The following is a 21,020-nucleotide window of genomic DNA, read 5'->3' as shown; positions in this document are numbered from 1 at the left end:
AAAGTAAAAAAAAAACAAAAAACAAAAAAAAACAGAAAACAAAAAAAAAATATTCACACGAATCCAACCAATATAGAAGCCATATATTTTTTTTCTTCCTTTCATTGCAAAGGTTAAAGTTAAAGTACAAATGTACATTTGGCCATTGAAAACAATAATCAAAAAAAAAAAAAAAAAAAATGACACCGAAAAAAAAATATTCTTGTGACATCATATGTATGCATTATAGATGAATCAAAAAAATAAATATAAATCATTTGGAATAAATAATGATGATGATGATGATGAGAAATAGAAACAAAACAAAAAAAAAACGGAAAAAGAGAGCGGCAAACGAATAACAAAAAAAAAAAAAAATATGAATAAAATATTAATCATTTACATGTCATATAATTAACATACATACACACACACACACACATGTTGTAATCAAAAGAAAAAAAAAGAGATCAATAACGAATAAGAATCATTATTAACGTCATTAAAATTTTGAAAAAAAAAAATTTTTTTTTCTTCTTCAACCTCAAAATTATTCATTCATGACAAAGTAAAATTCATTACAATCAAATCAATTGACCAGAATTTAGTAATGAATTTTTTTGGAAGGGGGACGGGACAGTGAAAATTGAGAATTAAAAGAAACTTACCTTTAATGTTCTTTTCTTTTTTTTTTTTTTTTTTTTTTGGTTCGTTTGTTGGATGAATTTTTTATGGTTTCACGAATTTTCTAACCAGGATCTTTCATTTTTACATCTTTGTCCTATCATTTGTTGTTGTTGTTGTTGTCGTAGTCGTTGTTGTTGTTGGATCATCATACAATGATGAATCGATTCAATCATGTTATAATGTTGATCGTTTTGGTTATTTTTTCATTTATATTCATTATCGATTTTCGTTAATTTTATAAGAATCGGAATAAAATTCATTTGAATTTAATTTAGTGAAAAATTCTGCCATTTTAATTTTAATTTTAATTTTAATTTTTTTTGATGAAAACGAAACGAAAAAAAAACTTGGGAAACTAGGGAAGACAATTTAGGAAATAAATGTGATAGAGGAAGTGGGTGGAAAAAGAGTGAGTGAGAGAGAGAGAGAGAGAGAAAAGAAACGGCAATAATCATCACAGATATATATATGGGGAAATCAGAATCACCACAGTAAACGGCACAGATTATTGATTCTTGTCAAAAAAAAAGTCTAATCACATTGAAAAAGGAGATCATTATCAATCAATTTGATTGGGATTAGAATTCATTTTCTGAATGATGATTTAACAAAAATATTTCGTCGCTTTCTTATATAATCAATGAAAAAAAAAGAATGAATGAACGACTATGACAATCAACGACAAAGCGACTACTGAAACAGAACAGAAATCAAACATCATGATCGTCTTGATGATCATCATCACTACTGGCAAATACTGTGAATCGAATTGTTTTGTGAATATATCTAACCAGAAAAAAAACCAAGAAATAGACACACACACACACACACACACATATATACATTTGGCGAGAGTCGTCGCATAATCATCATTAACGATGATGAAAAACACTACGATCATCATCATCCTCATATTTTGTGTTATATTCGTTGATAATGGTAAACGTTGTTCACATGTTTATAAATTTTTGTGTAGAAATATTACATTACACATTTATATTCAACTTAAACATTTTTTTTCTTCTTTTCTTTTGTTCATTTTCATATACCGTTTTTCTTCTGTCGTACACACACACACACACACCGATATATACACACAGAAAAAAAAACTACACGAACATGAATAAGAAACAAACGGCTTCGAATAATAGTAATAATAAAAATAAATATTCAAGGAAAACGAGAAATGAATATTATGAATGATGATGAAAATTCAAAATTTTTGTCGTTGCTGCTGCTGCTGCTGCGTTCATATAAATTCAACTTTTTTTCTTTTCTTTTTTTTTCTCTTCTAATGTATACATTCTGAATTTGAATTTTTATTATTAGTAATGTATAGTATTCATAAACGGTCCGAATGTTTTTTTTTTTTTTTTTTTATATTCATGTGTTTGAAATGATACTGGAAAAGAAACTACATTGTGTGGAATCGAATAAATAAAAAAAAAAAATTGAAATCATTGTCACTAGATGGCAGGAAATGTGACCAATGATTTCGGCTGCCATCTAGTGGTTTAGAATAGACAAGAATTTTGTTTTGAATTTTGAATTTAAACGTTGCAGAATAATAGAATTCGAATCAAATTTTTTTTTTTTTTTTTTTGAATAAATTTTTATTATATTAATATCAGTTTTTTTTTAAATAATTTGTTACACAAATTGTCACGTGACATTTGTTTGAAATTTTTTGTTTTTTTTCGCGATTTATCAGACACAAATTGAAATCAGAAAAAAAAGTGGATGATCAATCATAATCGATAGAACAATCGATCTATCAATCAATCAATGATTTTTTTTTGCCCATAAAGAGAGGAGCGAAGAAGAAAAAAAAAGGAATAAATGCAAATGAATGAATCATGTTTGTGTGTGTGTGGGTGTGTGTGTGTGTATCTCACTTTCTCTCTTTTCCTCTCGGTCTCTGCGTGTGTGTGTGTGTGTGTGTGTTTTGTAGGTATGAGTGGGTATGTGGGTATTTATTCTGTTTTCATCAATGATGATTTTGGTAATTTTATTATTCGTATCATGATGATCATCAACAAACAAGATCAAATAAAATGAAAATGTTAATGAAGATAGTGAGAGAGAGAGAGAGAGAGAGAGATAGAGAGTGAGAGATTTAAGAGAATCGAATAAAATAACATTAACAGGAAGTACACATTTTGGGATATGATTGTGGTGAAAAACAGAAATAGTGAGAGCGAGAGAAAGAGAGAGAGAGAGAGAGAGAGAGAGAGAGAGAGAGAGAGAGAAAAAAAAAAAATGAATGAATGAATGAATGACAATTACAATTAAAATTGAATAAGAATAGTGAGAAAAAAAAAACCGGAATTATACAAAAAGAAAAAAACAAAAACAAAAATTTGAAAAAAAATAATCAATAAACATGATAAAATGTTAAATGTTCACAAAAAAAACAAACACACACAAACACAAAAAAATAACACACACACACACACAAACATAAAAGTGATACAATTTAAAATTGTTGTAAATAATTTGAAATATATAGAAATTTTTCAATTTATCATCATAACGTAATATTTATATAAATATAAATAATTAGGAAGTTTATGACAAATGGTAATGTATTGTTTGTGTTGGTGTTTGTGGTGCTGTTCATGGTGGTGCTGGTGGTGATGGTGGTGGTTGTAGTAGTGGGAGGAAAGATGGCAGAAAGTATGATGGTGACATCAATCAACGGTTATGTATTGTGTGTGTGTGTTGTAATCAATTTATATTCATATATAAAACCACAAAGAAGAAGAGGAAGAAGAAGACGAAGAGGAAATGAAAAACATGGGTGCACGTTTTTTTTTCAAGAAACAAAAAATAATCAATAACATTGAACAAAAAAAGGAAGTGAAGAGAACAAAAAAAAAATTCAAAGAATCGCGTCTGTATTTATATTATCGAAGTGTATACAAAGTGCAAATGTGGGCGAGTGTGTGTACATGTGTGTGTGTGTGTGTTAAAAGTTTGTGGTTCGTTGATTATTATGATGAAATCTTCATCCTGTTTTTCTCTCTCTTTTTTTTGTCGAATTCATATTACACATAAATATATAATGGATGATTATAGAATTTAAAAGAAAAAAAAATCAGAAGTAAATCAATAAAAACATTATTGTTTGGTGATTACAGATAGATGATGATGATAATGATGGTGATAATTACGTCCAGATTTATCAATAATTCCAGAAAAACCAATGTGTGTGTGGGTGTGTGTGGGTGTGCTGATGAAAATTCATTTTTTATTTATACAAAACAAAAGCGACAATTTTTTTCTTGTTGTAACATTCAATCTATTTAAACCAATTTGAATAGAATTCTATTGAATTGTGGGGAAAAAAATTTTTTTTTTTTTAATTTCATTGTATTTGTTGTTATTATGTAAAACGGATCTATTAAATTGATAAATTTATAATTATTGAAAATTGAATCACTACACAAACAGATTATTTATATCTATATATATATATATATATTGATTGCTTATTGATTGACAAGAATGTGGGCATGTGAATTCGTGTGTAATCAAGTGAAAGTGGAATTTCAATAAGAAAAAAAAAGAGAAACAAAAAAAAACAGAAAACATCAACTCATCATCATCATAAGAATAATTTTGAACAACAGCAATAAATAAACACATGAACAATATAAAATAATAACAATCAATTATACACCGGTCACACACACACACACACACACACACATGGCAATAAAATAATGATAATCAATTGTCATTATATAAATGATGATGATGATGATGAATGATCATTGAAATGAATGGAGGAAAAAAGAAATTTTTTTCCATAAAATTTGTGCAGTTTTTTTTCTGTGCAAAATATATATATAATATGGGTGTGTCTGTGTGTGGGAGTGGTAGTGATTCATGAAAATTGAAGTATCGAATCTCTGTATAAAACATCATTGTGTGTGTGTGTGTGTGTGTGTGTATTTCACAAAATTCATAAGAAAAAAAAAGTTCGTTTCATTATTATTATTATGTCAAATGTTTGGATTTTTTTTTTAAATATAAGTTATATATGGTAATTTAACCGCGAACATATATATATCATCATCGGTTAATTTGAGTTTATATTCAATTTTCATTGCCATTTCAATTTGTTTGTGTACGGGAGTAGTGGATTTTTTTTCTCTTTATTTTCAGGTTAAATATTTTTTTTTTTTTTTTTTGATTACATCCGAGATTCTGATCCGAAAAGGAAAATTTGTCACAATATATAATCGCCATAATATGGGCTGGTGCTGAATGCACACGGTACACGGAATAAAAAGAAACAAAAGATGAAAAATGCAAAAAAAAAAATTGAACTGAAAAAAAGATGACACATTTACATCATTAAAATTGTTTTTCCAGTATTTTGTCTTGAAATTGATATATTTCAAATAATGATGACGATTGATTATGGTGAGAGAATGGTGAGAAAGAGAGAGAGAGAAAAAAAAACATATGAAAACAAACACAACAAGAATTAAAATAGTAGCACAGGATATAGCAATTTTGATGAATTGGATGAATGAAAGTAGAATTTTCATTTCCATTTTCTTTTCAAATGAATTAAAGAATGAATCAAGAAAAAAAAACACAGAAAGAAGAAAACAATAATTTATATATATATATATATATATATGGGTGAGATTCGTCATCATTATCATCAATTGTTCAATTTCCATCTTTACTTGATGATTGTTTTGGTGCAGGTGGTGGTGCTTCTTTTCTTGGTGGCATACGTTCATTCATTTTATCTAAACCTTTGGCTTCTTCAAAACTGGCTATCTTATGATTTGGTGAAAAGCCAGCCAATGCTATTTTAAATTAGAAAAAAAAGTTTAGTTTTTTTTTTGTTTTGTTTATCACAAAAAAAAAAATTTACTGACCATTACGTAACGTATTTTTACCACCAGATAATGCACCCAATGGTAATGTACCGGTGGGCGTCAATCCTTTTAATTGTAGAACACTTTCAGATTCTTCACGTAATACAGAGAATACTCGTGCCATTTTACCGATGGCACGTATCTTATTTCGTATCACTTCTTTACGTGCCGTTGCTGCAGGCAATTGTATAGGTACACGTGCATTGCCAATAACGTAAAAGCCAATAGAGAGATTGATAGCAAATTGAAAACGAAAATAAAAAAACAAAAGAACAAAAAGGGAAGAATCGAAAGGGAAATTTTTTTTGTTGTTGTTCATTGGATATGAATGAAAAAAAAATAGAAAAACAAAATAAAAAAATATCGAGGTAAGTGCATAGTTTGTTCGATAGATGGCGAAAATCGATTCAATTGATTGATGGAACACGAATGTTGACACACGAATTGTTGGCATGATACAGAAAAAAAAGCAGAAAGACGATTTTGTTTGTTTGGATACCAAGCAGACAAGCCGCGGTGGCAACAATGACATGATTCGAAGCAAATAAAAACATGTGAATAATTCGGGTTCAATAACAAGCGTAGGAGTAGGTTTAATGAATTTTGTTTTCGTAGTAGGTCGGTTGTAGTGGTTGTTGTTGTTGTTGTTGGATTTGTGGATTGGATATCGATTAGAAAAACGATGATCGATTGGGAATAGTAGAAAATTTTTCGACGATAATTGTAAGAAAGAGAGAGAGAGAGATAGAAAGAAAAATAGAATGAAATTTTGGTATTAGTAAAATTATCGTCATCGGTTCAATGGTTTTAAACAGGATCAAAGCAATCCACGTTTGGGACAATGAAATGGAATGTTTGGAATGTATTAATATAACGATGATAATCAGTATACCTTCTTCAATACTTTGATCTTCTTCGCCTTCATTTATAATCAATTCATCATCGGAACAAATGTTGAGCACATTGACCAACATTTCTGTTACTTTTTCACCAACAAATGGTAATGACCATGTGAATACATCCATAAAATTAGGCAGCCAATATGGATGTGGTGAACAATTAAATTGGCGTATGTTCATCACGTTATTTTCATATTTGAGTATGGCCGCTTTATTATTATAAACATCCAGATAGTTTGGTGCCGAAAATATTGTTATCAATGATGGAAATCCGGTTACCAATGATTTTCGATACATTCGATAACTGAAATAGAATTAAAAAAATCAACATGAATATTATTCATTGGCAGAAAAAAAATTAATCCACATACCCTGCATCCTGTGCTTCATGAGCTCTTATAATTGACAATAAATTATTCTGTTGTAGAAATTCACAACATGCTCCATATGAATAAAAATATGAACATCCACGAACAGAATTATGTGTAAAATGTTCTTCATTTGGTTTTTCATTACCAAATTCTTCCAATGGATCAGACCAAAGTAGATCACACATCGGTCCAAATGCTGGTGGTTCTTTGAAACGATCCAATTTTTTAATATCTTCTAATGTATGTATCTCTGGTGATAGACCTAAATATAAACAAATAAATAAATAACAAAGGGTTAAATATTTATAATGAAATTCATCGAAGAGAAAACAAAAAGACAAACACATTACTTACCACCATGGACACAAAGAAATTGACCGTTCATTAATGCGGCTAATGGTAGACAATCGAATGCTTCCATACAGGCGTCATATACACGTTCCGAGTATTTGATTTTACCTTTTTTTTAGTTTTGTTTTGGTGAATAAAAACCCCAAAAAAAAAAAAAAAAATCCACCAATAATTCAAAGCCAAAACGAATGAGAATGAATAAAGCAGAATATAAAATAAACAAAGAGAAAGTGAGAAAGAAAAATTTTTTTTTTTTACCAGAAATGATTAGATAATGTATTTTACTGAGCGAGAATAAATAAACACACAGACACATACGAAACAAGAGTAATTGGAGATTTGAATCCAGCAAGCCAACCAACCAGCCAGCCAGCCAGCCGATTTGGATTCATTCATTGTGAAGAACCAGAAAAAAATAAATAAATTCAGGTCATTAGATTTTTTTTCCTGGTTGTTTTTTTTTGTCACTGTTTGTGTATGTGTTTGTTTTGTTTGTTTGGTTGTTGGTTGTCATAAAAATTTATCACTCACACAAATACACACACACACACACAGACGCAGAGAAACACACGCCCAAGATATAATGATTCTCTATTTCTTTTTTTTTTCACTTTCACATTGATCTTGTTTCACACACATATATATCAACACATGATCGCCTTATTATTAGTTAGGCTGGCCACAGAATCAGTATTTTTTTTTACCCATTTTCATTTTGATTTAATCAAAATGAAGAAAACATTGAATGTATGGTATGAATCAATATGGAAAATTAATTACTTTAAACACGCTATTAATTTCATTATCAAATTGAATTCTTTTTTTGTTTATGATGAAGCAAAACCAAAACAAATATGAACAACAATACAGATCAGATTTTCTCTGGAATCGATAGCCATAGAATAGGAATCTTATGTGTGTGTGTTTGGAATCTTTTGACACATCATCATCATCATCATCATCATCATGTTTGTGAATGTGAATTTTTTTTTTCATTCTATGAAAAGTAAAAAATATTCATCATAATTATCACAATCAACTGACATTGAAATGGATCAATTTTTTTTTTTGTTGTTGTTGCTCAGTTTTCGATTATCTCATCACATCACATTCTGGACATATACACACACACACACACAGACAAACAGAAAATCGATAATGAAAAATTTGTTATACAACGCCCAGAATATGTTTAAATTTTTTTTTTTAAGTTAAACACACTATCATTTTGGAAGAAAATCGAAACCTACAACACATACATTGAAAAATTTATTCTGATCACAATTTTTTTTTTGTTTTGTTTTTGTTTTTATTTTTTGTTTTAGTTACTAGCCAAAAAGTTCAATAAGCGTTTGGTATGCAGCAAATGGCCAGCAAATGTTTGACCAGAAATAAAAATAAAATCAACATTAAGGTCACATAAATCGTTTGTGTATGGCCAGAAAAATAAAAAAATAAACAATTTGCCTTATCAATGTCTTTGTTTTACTACTACTATTACTAGTTTTTTTTCCTACCATTGTAGTAGTAGTAGTGGATTCGGCAATTCTCAAAAAAAAAAGTTTTTTTATTATTATTATTATTACGGATAAAAAATTGAAATTGAATTGACTAGAATCATCAGCAAACAAACGAAAAAAAAAACTGTATGGGCCATCAGACTGTATAGAATACAAAAGGCAAATGAATATTAAAAAAAAAATTCTTTTAGATTCCATATAAACAAAACAAAAAAAAACATTTATATAGACGGAATAAAGTTTGAAACGTGATTAATTTTTTAAATAATAATAATAAAAAAAAAACAAAAAATAAAATTACATAACATAACTACGGGCGACTACAATGGTAGGAAAAAAAAAACTTTTAGAAATGGCTATAAATATATGGGGGTAAGACCGCCGTCCGTTTTTCTTGTCACACTACTGTACGTCGTCGTCGTCGTCGATGTTATTGTCGTTCATGTTTTGGTTCCTTTTTTTTGGCATCATCTTTTTTATATTACATTACATTACATCACTGATCATCACACATTAAATATAGCTAGGCTTAAAACAATTGTGCGTGTATATGTGTGTGTGTGTGTTTCATGCCTGATAGATAAACCAGACATTCAAGCTCGAAAAAAAAATGAATTCTAATCGTGGAATGAACAAAATAAAAAAAAAACAAAAACAAAACAAACGATATATATACTTACATTCAGTTTTGAATGTAAAATATTCGGTAAGATGGCGACATTCATGATTGCCACGCAATAGGAAGAGCGTTGTTGGATAGGTTATCTTTAAAGACCATAAATATAGAACACACTATAAATGTCAGTAAATACCGGAACCGGAAAAAAACAGTTATTAACATTTTATTTGAATTACAAACAAAACATATACCTCGATACTAAAATAACCACGATCAACATAATCTCCTAGAAAAAGATATTTTGTTGATGATGGATTACCACCAACTTCGAATAATTTCATTAGATCATAAAATTGACCATGTATATCACCACAAACTGAAACAACAAAACAAAACAAAAAAAAATATTAAATAACAAGGTGAACAGAAAAAAATAAAAAATTTCTAATTTAAATTACCGGTCACTGGAGCTTCAATATCGATCATTGTTTTTTCAGCTCTCAATAAGGCGGCACCCTCATTTATAATACGTAGGGCGACATTCTCCTCTAAACGTCCTTCATGTACAAAATGATATTTAAGTGCATCTATACGTGGCTTGTTCGTTTTTGGATCAAATGCTTCGGCCATCGTTATCTTTCGCGATGGTGGAAATGGTACACCTGATTGATTTGGCAAAAAAATAAAAAAATAAAATTAAAACGGGTTAATAATGAATTTCATTTGGATGAAAATTAAAAATTCAATCAACAACAACAATATATAGTGATTAGACGATTCTTGAACAAATGAATGGACCCAACAGATGAATATAAGGTGATTGATGATTAAATAACAAAAAAAAATCCAAGACAAAAAAAAGAATACAATGAAACAAGAAAAATCCAAATACCCACACACACACACACACATACTTGGTCTTATCATTTCTACAATGTTCAGAATTATTTTTTTCTATCTCTCTCTCTCCCTTTCTTTTTACCAGGAATTGAACAATGATTCCTATGGGCCTATGTGTTTTGTGCAACCATTTTCAGTGGACAAACGGCAAAATCTAATGGAATATTAATCAACTTACAAAGCATATATAGAATCAGTTCTAGTAATCTATTCAGTCACAATGTTATATTTTGTTGTTGTTGTTGTTGTTGTTGTTGCTACCTAATTCTTAAGTTATCATTATCAGAACTATAGTGTTTGAAAATTAAATCCAAAGTTCGCTAACATTTTGGCGAAAGATGAAGATGAAACACATAAAGTGAAAGAATAAAAGTTTTTCATTAAGATACTTCAGTAAAAAAAAAATGCGAAAACAACAGCAAAAGAAAAGAAAAAAAAAATGCAGTAGCCGAATTCAGTAGTATCCACTTTCTCTCTCTTTTTTTGGACCCAAAATGCAAAGAAAAAAAAATTAGGCAAAATAAATTGAATAATTTATTCTTTATCATCTCTTTCGTTTTCCATCATCATTACTGTGAATCACTAAACAATAATGTAGAGTGGAAAGAACAAGAAAAAAGAAAAAAAAAGATCAGGTAAAAATACCGAAAATGTTGCCATTATAAAACATATTCGGTAAAATGAAATTTGAAATTTTTTTTTCATTTTTCACAAGTTGACTATTTCATTATTTAGATTCATCCGCATGTTTATCAATATTTTCTGAATATTTCACAGGTATCGATGATGATGATGTATGATCATTATGATGATTTTGTCCATTGTCATCAGTTCCTTTGGAAATAACTGTTTCAATTTTTTCTTGTACAGGTCTTATTTCTTGAAATACTTTACGATATGGTTGAATTATTTCACGTACATTTTGTATAACTGGTTTTTGTATATTCTGTACAAGTATATCCGGTTCGGCCATAAAATTTGCTTTGTGCGTTTTTGCCATAATACCATGATGTTTTTGTATAGTATTTATTTGTGAACTAATTGTATTGAAACGTAATGTAATCATATTATTTGTTGATGCAATATCAATCATTGGATTTGGACCATTAATACGTAAACTTTGAACCGGTATAATACGTAAATCTTGTTTCGATATAATTGCAGCATCAATATTTGTACCATAACCATATCTATTCATACCATATGATGATGATGGATAAATCATAGCCACAGTATGATTGATCATTGTTACAATTTTCATCAAAATAAAAAGTTTCGATGAAAAAATTAACATTGTAATTGAATGGATGATAAGTGAAACAAAAAAAAATGAAATGAAATGAAAATATGACCAAAAAAATGTTTTAGGATCAAAAGTTTTTATATGTAAACATGAGATGAAAAACATGATAAAATCTTTCTTTCTCTCTTTTGACAAATGAACAACAGTAACAAACTAGATGATGATGATAATTGTCAAATCATATAGAATGTTGAATAAATAGAAAAGGAAAAAATTTGAAACGATTGTCAGTAGCCAATCATCATAAAAAATAATTGAAAACACAAAAATTCAAACAAACAACAAACGAATGAATCTTGATGATGATGAAGAAAAAAAAGAAAATTACCGATTTCTTATCTAAATGTATTTGCTTCATCATCATTATGATTATTATGATACTCGATTTGGACATTTTTTTCCGACGAAAAAACTTGTTCATCATCATTTGAGATATATGGTTGATTGAACACAGGATAAGCATCATCGTAATCATCATCATCATTATCAGCATTCATTGAAGATACAAAATCATATCGACATCTTTTTGTTGTTGTTGTTGATTCAATTCAATTTTGTATAGAAAATGACCATAGAATCTGTAACGGAATAGAATACTACTCTCAATTGATCTATCGATTCTGGCCAATATGGCCACAAGTGAATTTTTATAAAGAAAAAAATAGATCCGATTAAAATTTTTTTTTTCCTGATTATTATATCATCACATTTGTACCGTATACGTTGTATATTGTCGACACAATGTATCGGACATTTCTATCATGAAAAACCACGAGAGAGAAAAAAAAACCAGAAAACATATAATAATCGTCAATGGTTGTTTGATTGATTCGAATGAAAACAGAAAAAAAAAATTAATCGAATTTTTCATTTTTCACGGGAGTAAAAAAAAATCGATACAATCCGCTTTTGTTCATTCGGTTTTGTTGCTGTTGTTGTTGTTGTGGTCGTCGTAGTAAAAAAACAGTGGAATGATTTTTTTTTTTTAGTTCACTTCAAATCAAATAGATCGTATATGATTCTGGAGAAAAAAAAGAAAATCAAACCAAAATACAATCCTATTCGATTCAATTCCCCATTGAATAATCGACTTTGATAAATCTGAAAAAACTGTTTTCAGCCATTTTGATTCATCGAGAATTGTCCATTAAATTCTTTTATTTTTATTTTTTGCTTTTGTTTTTCAAAAAAAAATATAACCAATAGTGGACAATTGAATGGAAAATTTGGACAATAAATTTAAATTTAAAATTTTTTTTCGCCGGAATTTATTATTCCACATAAAATAAAGAATATGAAGCTTGCGTGTGCATAGTAAATGTTTATAATGTTTTCAACGCTAAACTTCAATGAAAAATATTTGGATCATTTGAAATATGGCCACACACACACACACACACAAAAACAACATTGACAATCAAACAATGATCATACATTATTTGTTCGAATGTAGACAAAAAAAAACCAAACCAAACATTAAATTGATCCAATGCCATCGTGAATCCAACAGAGAGAAAAAAAAACAAAATGCCAAAAGTCAACAACGTTAGCGACAAATACGATAAACACTAAAAAAAACAAAACAAAGATAACAACAAAAAAAAATTCGAATCAAACAGAATAGATGATGAAAAAAAAGATGATGGATATAAACGAGAAAACGAGAAAAATTCTTGTTTGATGCATGAAATGATCAAATGTAATACTGAAGATGGGAAAAAAATTGATTTTGAAACTTCGATATAGAGAATGACAATCTCTTGGGTCTAGTTCGTCATCGTTCAACATCATCGTGATGACGATGACGATGATGATGATGATCATCATCATCATCATGTACATTTCATAGAAATCATGGCCATCCACTTGAAATTTCCCAAAGGAATCCATTAATTCTTTGATGATGATGATGATTGGATTGACATGAATTGAATTGTATCGAGCAAAAAAAGCCTCTATCTCATAGTCATATAGAGGCAAATAAAAAATTAAAAATAAAATAATTTTGGATTATTAAAGATTTAAAAATTTTAGCCAAAAATACAGCTGTTCATGTTGATAGATTCGATCATTCCATATATTCGTTATTGTGTTGTTGTTGTTGTTGTTGTAATATTCGGTTACAAACTTTTTTTTAAATTAACATTCAATGTTCACATAGTATGAATAATCACAATCATCATAACGGTAAACAAGATTATGAAAATGAAAACAAAAATATTGTTGTTTTTTTTGCCTGATATTTGTCATTTTATTTTGTTTTTAATGAGAATCAAATAACATTTGACAACACAGAATATTGTGATGATGATGATGATGATGATGATTATGGTAAATAATAATCAACATTAAATTCATTAATAATAAGCCATTATTTTTTCATTCGTTTCATTTGAATAAAGTAGACTAGACTGAAAGAAAATTTTCATTTTCAAAAAGTCCAATATGTTGAAGAGACATGACCAAATGAATGCTGATGGTTTGAGCCAATTTTTTGTTGTCGTTGACATCGTTGTTCATCATAAATTGGAATCAAGAATTAATGATGATGATGATTTTTCTCCTCTACGATAATCGGATTAATTTTTAAACTTTCAATGCGAATGAATATCATTTTGGATTCTATCTATCTTGTTTTTTTCTGATTTTTGATTATTAATTTTACATGAATAACAACAAACTATCAAGGATTTTATCGAATCAAATCAAATCAAATCAAATCAAATAATCGAAATACATATGCACCTGCTATCTAAATATATGAATTAGGAAAAAAAACAACTCACTTTTAATGATACGATCAGTTGTTGAAAGTTTTTGGTTTGCATTATTTGTTGTTGCTGTATTACTTGAATTTGTTGCTGCTGTTTGACCAGTTCCGGTTGTCGTTCCTTGACCAGTTGTTGTTGTTGTTGTTGCTGATGGTGATGATGATGATGTTGCAGCAGTAGCAGCAGCAGCAGTAGAAGCAGCAGCAGAAGTTGATGAGGATGATGTTGCGTTAGCAGTAGCGGCAGTAGTGTTTGTCGTTCCACCACCACTACCACCACCACCGCTACTACCGCTTCCGCCCGTAGAACTGTCATTATTTTGAACTTTGTTCTGACCGGTCGTTACGCTTGTTGAATTGGCCATTTGAATAATTATATATAAATTTTTTTTTATCTATTTTGTTTTGTTTGTTTTGTTATAATTTGGATTCAGAATTTTTTTTCTTCTTATTAAATTGAATAAAATGTTTGTGAAGACAAATGTGAATTGTTTTAAAAGTTAATCAATTGATTATTATTTACAAGGAGGATTTTTATTTTTAGAAAATAAAAATTAATTTGGATTTGGATTGGATTTGGATTATGTTAAAATCTGTTTGATTTTAATAATAATAATATGGTTGGCGTGTGTGTGTGTGTATGTTTATGTGTAGGTGTGTGTGTGTGTGTGTGCGAAGAATGTAGGCAAAGATCTCTTTAGGTTTAAGATTCTTGATTAGTTTTGTTTATTTTGTTACAATCAATTGATGATATGTAAATTGACCAGATAATTGATGATTAAGATGTTATCGTTGTTCAATTATTGGCCTTGTTTATAATAGATGTGTATATGTGGTGATCATTGAGCTATGGGAAAAAAAATGAAAATGAAAATGAAAATGAAAATGAATAAAAAAAAATGTCATTAGTTTAAACGAATTATTGAAATATTTAAAGAACATAGGGATTAAATGATTCACAGTGAAAAAAAATAATAACCGTCATGATGATGATGATGAGGATGTTCTGTAACTCAATTGATTTTGTCATGAAAAAAAAAACACACACACACACACATACAAAAACAATAATCGAATCTTAAGTAGTGAAAATCTCAATCCATTTATTCGAGGACACGAAAAAAAAAAAAATTTTTTTCAAACTTTACATTTCTTATATTCTCTCTGTATTTATGATTGTTCAGCAAAATGTCAACTTTTTCGTTTTCAACTTAAAAAAAAATATATATGAAAACAAAACAAAGAAAAAAAGGAAAAACCGAAATAAAATTGAAAACAAAGACGAAAAAAAAACCAAATAATTCCACAAAAAAAAGACGACCAAGATGAAACAAATTCGCACACACACACACACACACTGCTCGGCTCTTGATACAATTTTTTTTTTGCAACTTTTGCAAAGTTTTATCTAACGAAACAACAGCAAAAAAAAATTCATTTCATTTTCAGACAACACACACAGAGAGTTTTGTTTTCAATTCCATTAAACATCATCATCATCATCATCATTAGAATCGCTTTTTCATTTTGTCTATCAAAGAAACAAAAATAACGAATAAAGAATAAACCATTCAAGTGGTTTGATATGGTGGTTGAAATTTTTTTTTAATTTCTTTTTTTTTGTAGTTGTCGTTGATAAGTTGTCAGATCGGGAAAAAAAAATTTTTTTTTTTCGCTTTTCAAAATGATTTTATTGACAGTTTTCGATGTCAAAGTGATTGCGCTATTTTTCTAATTGAAATAACCAAAACGATATTGTATCGTAATGTTATAGGTGTGTGGTGATGATGACCCATAAGCTTTAAACTCGAAATTGTCTCTTTTTTTTCTCAATTTGAAGATGATGAATGAAGAGCAACTTCAATGACTGTTTTTATTCACAACAACAAACATAAAACAAATTCTGATTCTGTACATTTTTCTGAATTTATGATGAATTTATTTTGTTTTTTTTCCAAAAGAATTCAGAAGAAAAAATCATTTAAGAATCAATTTTGATTTTACAAATCTCCAACATATTGGCTGAAAAAAAAAATCAAATGATTGATTGATTGATTGATTGATCGACAATCATCATCACATGTACACATAAGAATCACAGAATGCCAAACAATTTTTTTTTTAATTTTTTGTTTGTTTCCATTATTTCCATTGAAAGAAAAAAAAATTTTACTAAGTGGAACCATTTGTTACTAAACACAAATCAATAACAGATGTGAAAAAAAAACGAAATTTCAAATGTGAAAAAAACAAAAAAAAAATTATGTATCAATCATCAACAAAATGGAGAACATAATATAATCCAATATATAAAATGTCGAATTTTTATTTTCAAATTTGTGATGATGATGATCAATATGAACGAATAAAAATTCAGACATTCGACTAAGACAATCAGTGAGTCTTTATTATTCCAAACGATATTCACAAATTAAATTAAAGATCCGATAAACAATCAGGTGAAAACAAAAAAAAACCTAACAGGATTATTCAGGTGGATCCATTGATGCTGATTAGCTAAATAATTGGATAAACGATCGATTTTTTGTTTCAATCATTAGATATTTCTAATTGGATCGTTTTTGTTCTTCATATATGAGGAAAAAAACTTTTTTTTTTTTTGCTTGAAATCAATTCATCATGAAGAGGAAAGGTACGTTGAAAATGCCTTCAGGTTATATTGAAGTTTTGATTGAGTTTTTTTTGTTCATTATTATTAACAAATAATTTTGACAAAAGTGAAACAATAAAATTATTTCTGAATAAATGTAAAAATGAAAAATTTAAAAATCAATTTTCATTGATACATGCAAAATTGGGTTTTTTTTGTATCATTGAAAAATAATGAGAAAAGACAACTTAATCATCAGGAGAATTAAAAAAAAAAAAAAGAAAACTTGACTAAGACTCTAACTAAATCGCTGGTGCACAAAGAGGACAAATTTTTTTTTTATTCTATAAAATTTCAATTAAAAAAAAAATTCTCTCTTTTTGATAGAATTTTTTTTGTTTGGCCATTATTAAGCATCATCATTTGAATTTTTTGTGTAAACACACACACACACAAATGGTGGTGGTTGTTTATTTATTGGTAAACTTTCAAAACAGAAAGAAAAAAAATGAGAAAATTCCGTCAACAACGAATTGGAAAAAAAATTGAAAGTATATTGTACTTGAATCATATGGCCAACGAACCATAACCATCGACAAAAAAAAATGCATTCAAATTTTGTTTTTTTTTTTTTTTTTGATTCTCTTCAAAATAGAAAAAAAAATTCTTTTCAAAAGAATAATTTCAAATTTGAAATTCTAAATTCTAAATCGATTGATCGGTATATTATTATCATTGAGAGGAGAGAGAGAGAGGCATCAAAAAAAAAATATGTTTCGAGAAAAATGTCCATATGGACAATGTACGAGAAAAAAAAATTTGTCATTTTGTCCATCATCATCATCATCATCATCCATTGCCTGTACTGTTTGTGGGGTTCGATACTTTTTTTCCAGATGTGAAAAAAAAATATTGAAGAATCCACACATTGTCATTGGAAAGACTAAATTCGGTGAAAAAAAAAGAAAGAAACAGAGAGAGAAAGAGAAAATAAACAAACGAAAAAGCGAACAAAAAAAAACGGTGAATAGAAATTGAAAAAAAATTTGAACTTTTCTTTCAAAACATATGCACACACACACACACACACACAAATACAAGTTGTTGAGGTATATTTGTAGAATAAATTTGTCTCTCTCTTTCTTTGTGTGTGTGTGTGTGTGTGTGTATATAGGTGATTCTATTTTTTTCCATTTCAAACAAAGACTACAATCATCAACATGGTTATGAACATCATAATATTGACAAGAATGAAATTCAATTCAATTTTTTTTTCATGAAAAAAAAACCATTGAAAAATTGTAAAAACAAACGTGATGGATGGAAAAAAAAGATGATACTTGAAAAAAAATGAAAATTTTCACACACACACACACACACACACACATAGCCATGATGATGACATAATCAACACACATTTGTTCAAATAGGAAACCAAAAACAGAATTTTTCTGATTCGAACACAATTAAATTGTCATCAATTGTATTTGTATCGAAACCGGTCGTCGTCGTCGTCGTCGATTTTTCTATATTTTCATTCTATAATTTGTCTCAATCATCATCATCATCATCGTTTCGACGGAAATACGAAAATGATTCTTTATAACCACTTTAATTATTCTCGAAAAAGAAATTCAATGATGATGATGATTATCAACTTCCTGTATTTAAAATAGAATTCATGAATAGGCTAGAATAAATGAATGAACACACACATATGGGGAAGCCACCACCACCACCACCACCAGACAACCGGCCAAACAACAATGGCAATGTGAGATCGAGCCAATTTCAAAAAAAAAAACGAAAATTCGTAATCTTCATTCCATAATTCATTTCGGAATAATTCAATTTCGATAAAAAAAAACCAAAATTTCTATTATCAAATGAATAATTTTCAATAAATTCCATATCATGGAAAAAAGAGACCAGCTGAAACTTTTATGACAAGAAGAAGAAAAAAAAATTTAACCCAAAAATCCTAGATAAAATAATTGATGAATAACAAAAAAAAAGCATCATTATTATAAGTGAAAAAAAAGAAAATGGATTCACTATTCACTACATAATCGAATTTGAATTTCTTTTCGATCCAAACAAGATGGCAAGAAGAAAAAGAAAAAAGAAGAAGAAAAAATGAATGAAAAGAAAAAAAAAGTCACTGTTCTTTTCAATTGTCATTTTTATCGTTTTATTCAATCACATCATTTATATACACACAAAAACACATGAGCCAGAGAGACATTATGTTCGTTTCTGTTTTTTTAGTTTCCCTGGACAAATAGTTTTTGAATGTACTCTACACTGTATAGTTGGTTTGAATTGCCAAACAAAAAAAAATCGATTCTAAATTCAATTATAGAATCGAATAAAAGAATCCAAGATCATTATCATCATCATCATCATAGATTATCATGAATACAAAAAAAAATTTCTGAATTCTGAAATTGAAACCAAGATAATGGAAATAATCAATCCATAAAGAAAGAAAAAAAAAGAAAGAGACAAAGAAAAGAAAATGAATAGGCAATAGTAAATTCATTATGGATTCTAGTCAATAAGAAACTATTTGAACATCAAACAATTAGAAAAATCTAATAACAAACAGTGAAACAAAAAAGTCATTAGAAATAGATTATTATATTGAACGATGAAAATGTAAAAACAACAAATCGATCGATTACTTTCAAATATCTCTATGAAAAAGATATTAGAAAGTAAACAATCGATTTGCATTTCACAAAAACATTCAATTGAAAATGTGATCAAAACAAAGCAAAATAAAAAAAATTCAAGAAAATTTCCAATTTCAAGTGTTAACAATGAATGACCAATGAAAATCTTTAATTTCAATATATATAAATTGATGCAAAATGTATGTGATGCAGAAAGAGGTAACTAATTCAGTCGAATTTTCAATCATTCTTGGGTCATTTTCAATGTTTTTATATAGATGGAGTTTTTATTAGTTGCACACATATATGCAGAGAGAGAGAGAGAGAGAGAGTGGAGAATAATTTCCATTTTCTTTATTATCGCACACACTGACACACAAACATTATTTTCTTTTCACTACATTTATTATACAGTCATTTAGAATTCAAATACAAAAAAAAAACAATAAAAAAAAACTAACTAGAAAATGAGAAATAAAGTTGTATATTTCAAATGAAAATTAGTTAGAAACAACAATGTAATGAAAAAAAAAGAGTTCAATTGACCAAGATGTGTAAGACTGGTGGTGGTGATGAAAATGATGAAACAAATAGTGGAAATGATAATGATCAATGATGGTGATCAGACAATAACCAAAAACCAAAACCAAAACCAAATGACGAATAAAACATAAACACACATAAAAAACACACAGAAATAATAATAATAAAAATTTTACACAAATAAATGACCACTGTGGTCATTTATTTTATTAGCAATGAATTGTATTGGCACAATAATAGAAAAAAAAATTAATAAACAAAACGATAAAATAGGTTGAAAATATATTTATATAGTGGTGGGAAATAAAACCAATAAACATTATTATTATTATTATTATTTTTTATTATTTGATTTGATCATTTTGATTCATTCATTTTCATCAATTTTCATTCATTCAAATAATGATAACAATGACAATCATATGGCCATATAAAAATATAGCCAACAATGGGGGGGGAAAAAAAAGAAACAAAGAAAACACTAAATAAGATGTAAAATAAAAAAAAAAAACACAGACATATACAAATTATTTTGGCTGCAATTTAAATCTCTAGGATTTACTGCAACCAAAAAAAAAACCAAAACAAATCATCAAATATAGCAATATGATTGCTCAATGGAAATGAGAAAATTTCATTTAATGAAATACATTCATTCGCCCCAAAAAAAAACACAAAAACAAATCATGTAAATTTTCATTTCTGTCATTGAAATTTTTCAAATTAAAATCAAACACCCATAGAGCGAAAGAGAGAGAGAGAGAGAAAATGCTTTGCATTCATTTCAATAAATGAAATTCAAAATGAAAAACAAAAAAAAAAATTTTTGAAAATGAAATTAAATGAAAACCACAATGAAAGGAATGAATTTCAAATCTTTGCAAGGAATTT

At 28.1% G+C, this 21,020-nt stretch overlaps 2 protein-coding genes across 5 annotated transcripts in view; both read right to left on the bottom strand.

Annotated features, from left to right (window-relative positions):
• Positions 1–2,256: 2,256 nt before the first annotated feature.
• LOC124496516 (protein phosphatase 3 catalytic subunit alpha) overlaps positions 2,257–21,020 on the bottom strand; it is a 42,800-nt gene continuing 24,036 nt past the window's right edge. For all 4 annotated transcript variants that reach the window (XM_047060036.2, XM_047060039.2, XM_047060037.2 and 1 more), the window contains exons 3-11: positions 14,317–15,147; positions 9,786–9,989; positions 9,579–9,703; positions 9,389–9,500; positions 7,192–7,296; positions 6,838–7,099; positions 6,460–6,770; positions 5,568–5,741; positions 2,257–5,495 (exon numbers count right to left, since the gene is read on the bottom strand). In XM_047060036.2, the coding sequence (XP_046915992.2) occupies positions 5,353–5,495; positions 5,568–5,741; positions 6,460–6,770; positions 6,838–7,099; positions 7,192–7,296; positions 9,389–9,500; positions 9,579–9,703; positions 9,786–9,989; positions 14,317–14,665 (1,785 nt within the window). In that variant the 5' untranslated portion in view covers positions 14,666–15,147 and the 3' untranslated portion in view covers positions 2,257–5,352. The remainder of the gene's footprint in view (positions 5,496–5,567; positions 5,742–6,459; positions 6,771–6,837; positions 7,100–7,191; positions 7,297–9,388; positions 9,501–9,578; positions 9,704–9,785; positions 9,990–14,316; positions 15,148–21,020) is intronic.
• On the bottom strand, positions 10,955–11,473 carry LOC142597663 (uncharacterized). Its single transcript, XM_075732689.1, has one exon. It carries the CDS (start codon positions 11,471–11,473, stop codon positions 10,955–10,957), a length of 519 nt encoding a protein of 172 aa, XP_075588804.1.

This window comes from Dermatophagoides farinae, chromosome 7, assembly GCF_024713945.1.
Source record: "Dermatophagoides farinae isolate YC_2012a chromosome 7, ASM2471394v1, whole genome shotgun sequence".
In the NCBI taxonomy this organism is placed as follows: Eukaryota; Metazoa; Arthropoda; class Arachnida; order Sarcoptiformes; family Pyroglyphidae; genus Dermatophagoides; species Dermatophagoides farinae.
Note: the sequence above shows the minus strand (reverse complement) of the source record. Positions and strands in the feature narration are given on the sequence as shown.

Coding starts and splice junctions, on each gene's coding strand:
- LOC142597663 (XM_075732689.1), bottom strand. CDS start 11,473: ATGATCAATCATACTGTGGCTATGATTTATCCATCATCATCATATGGT.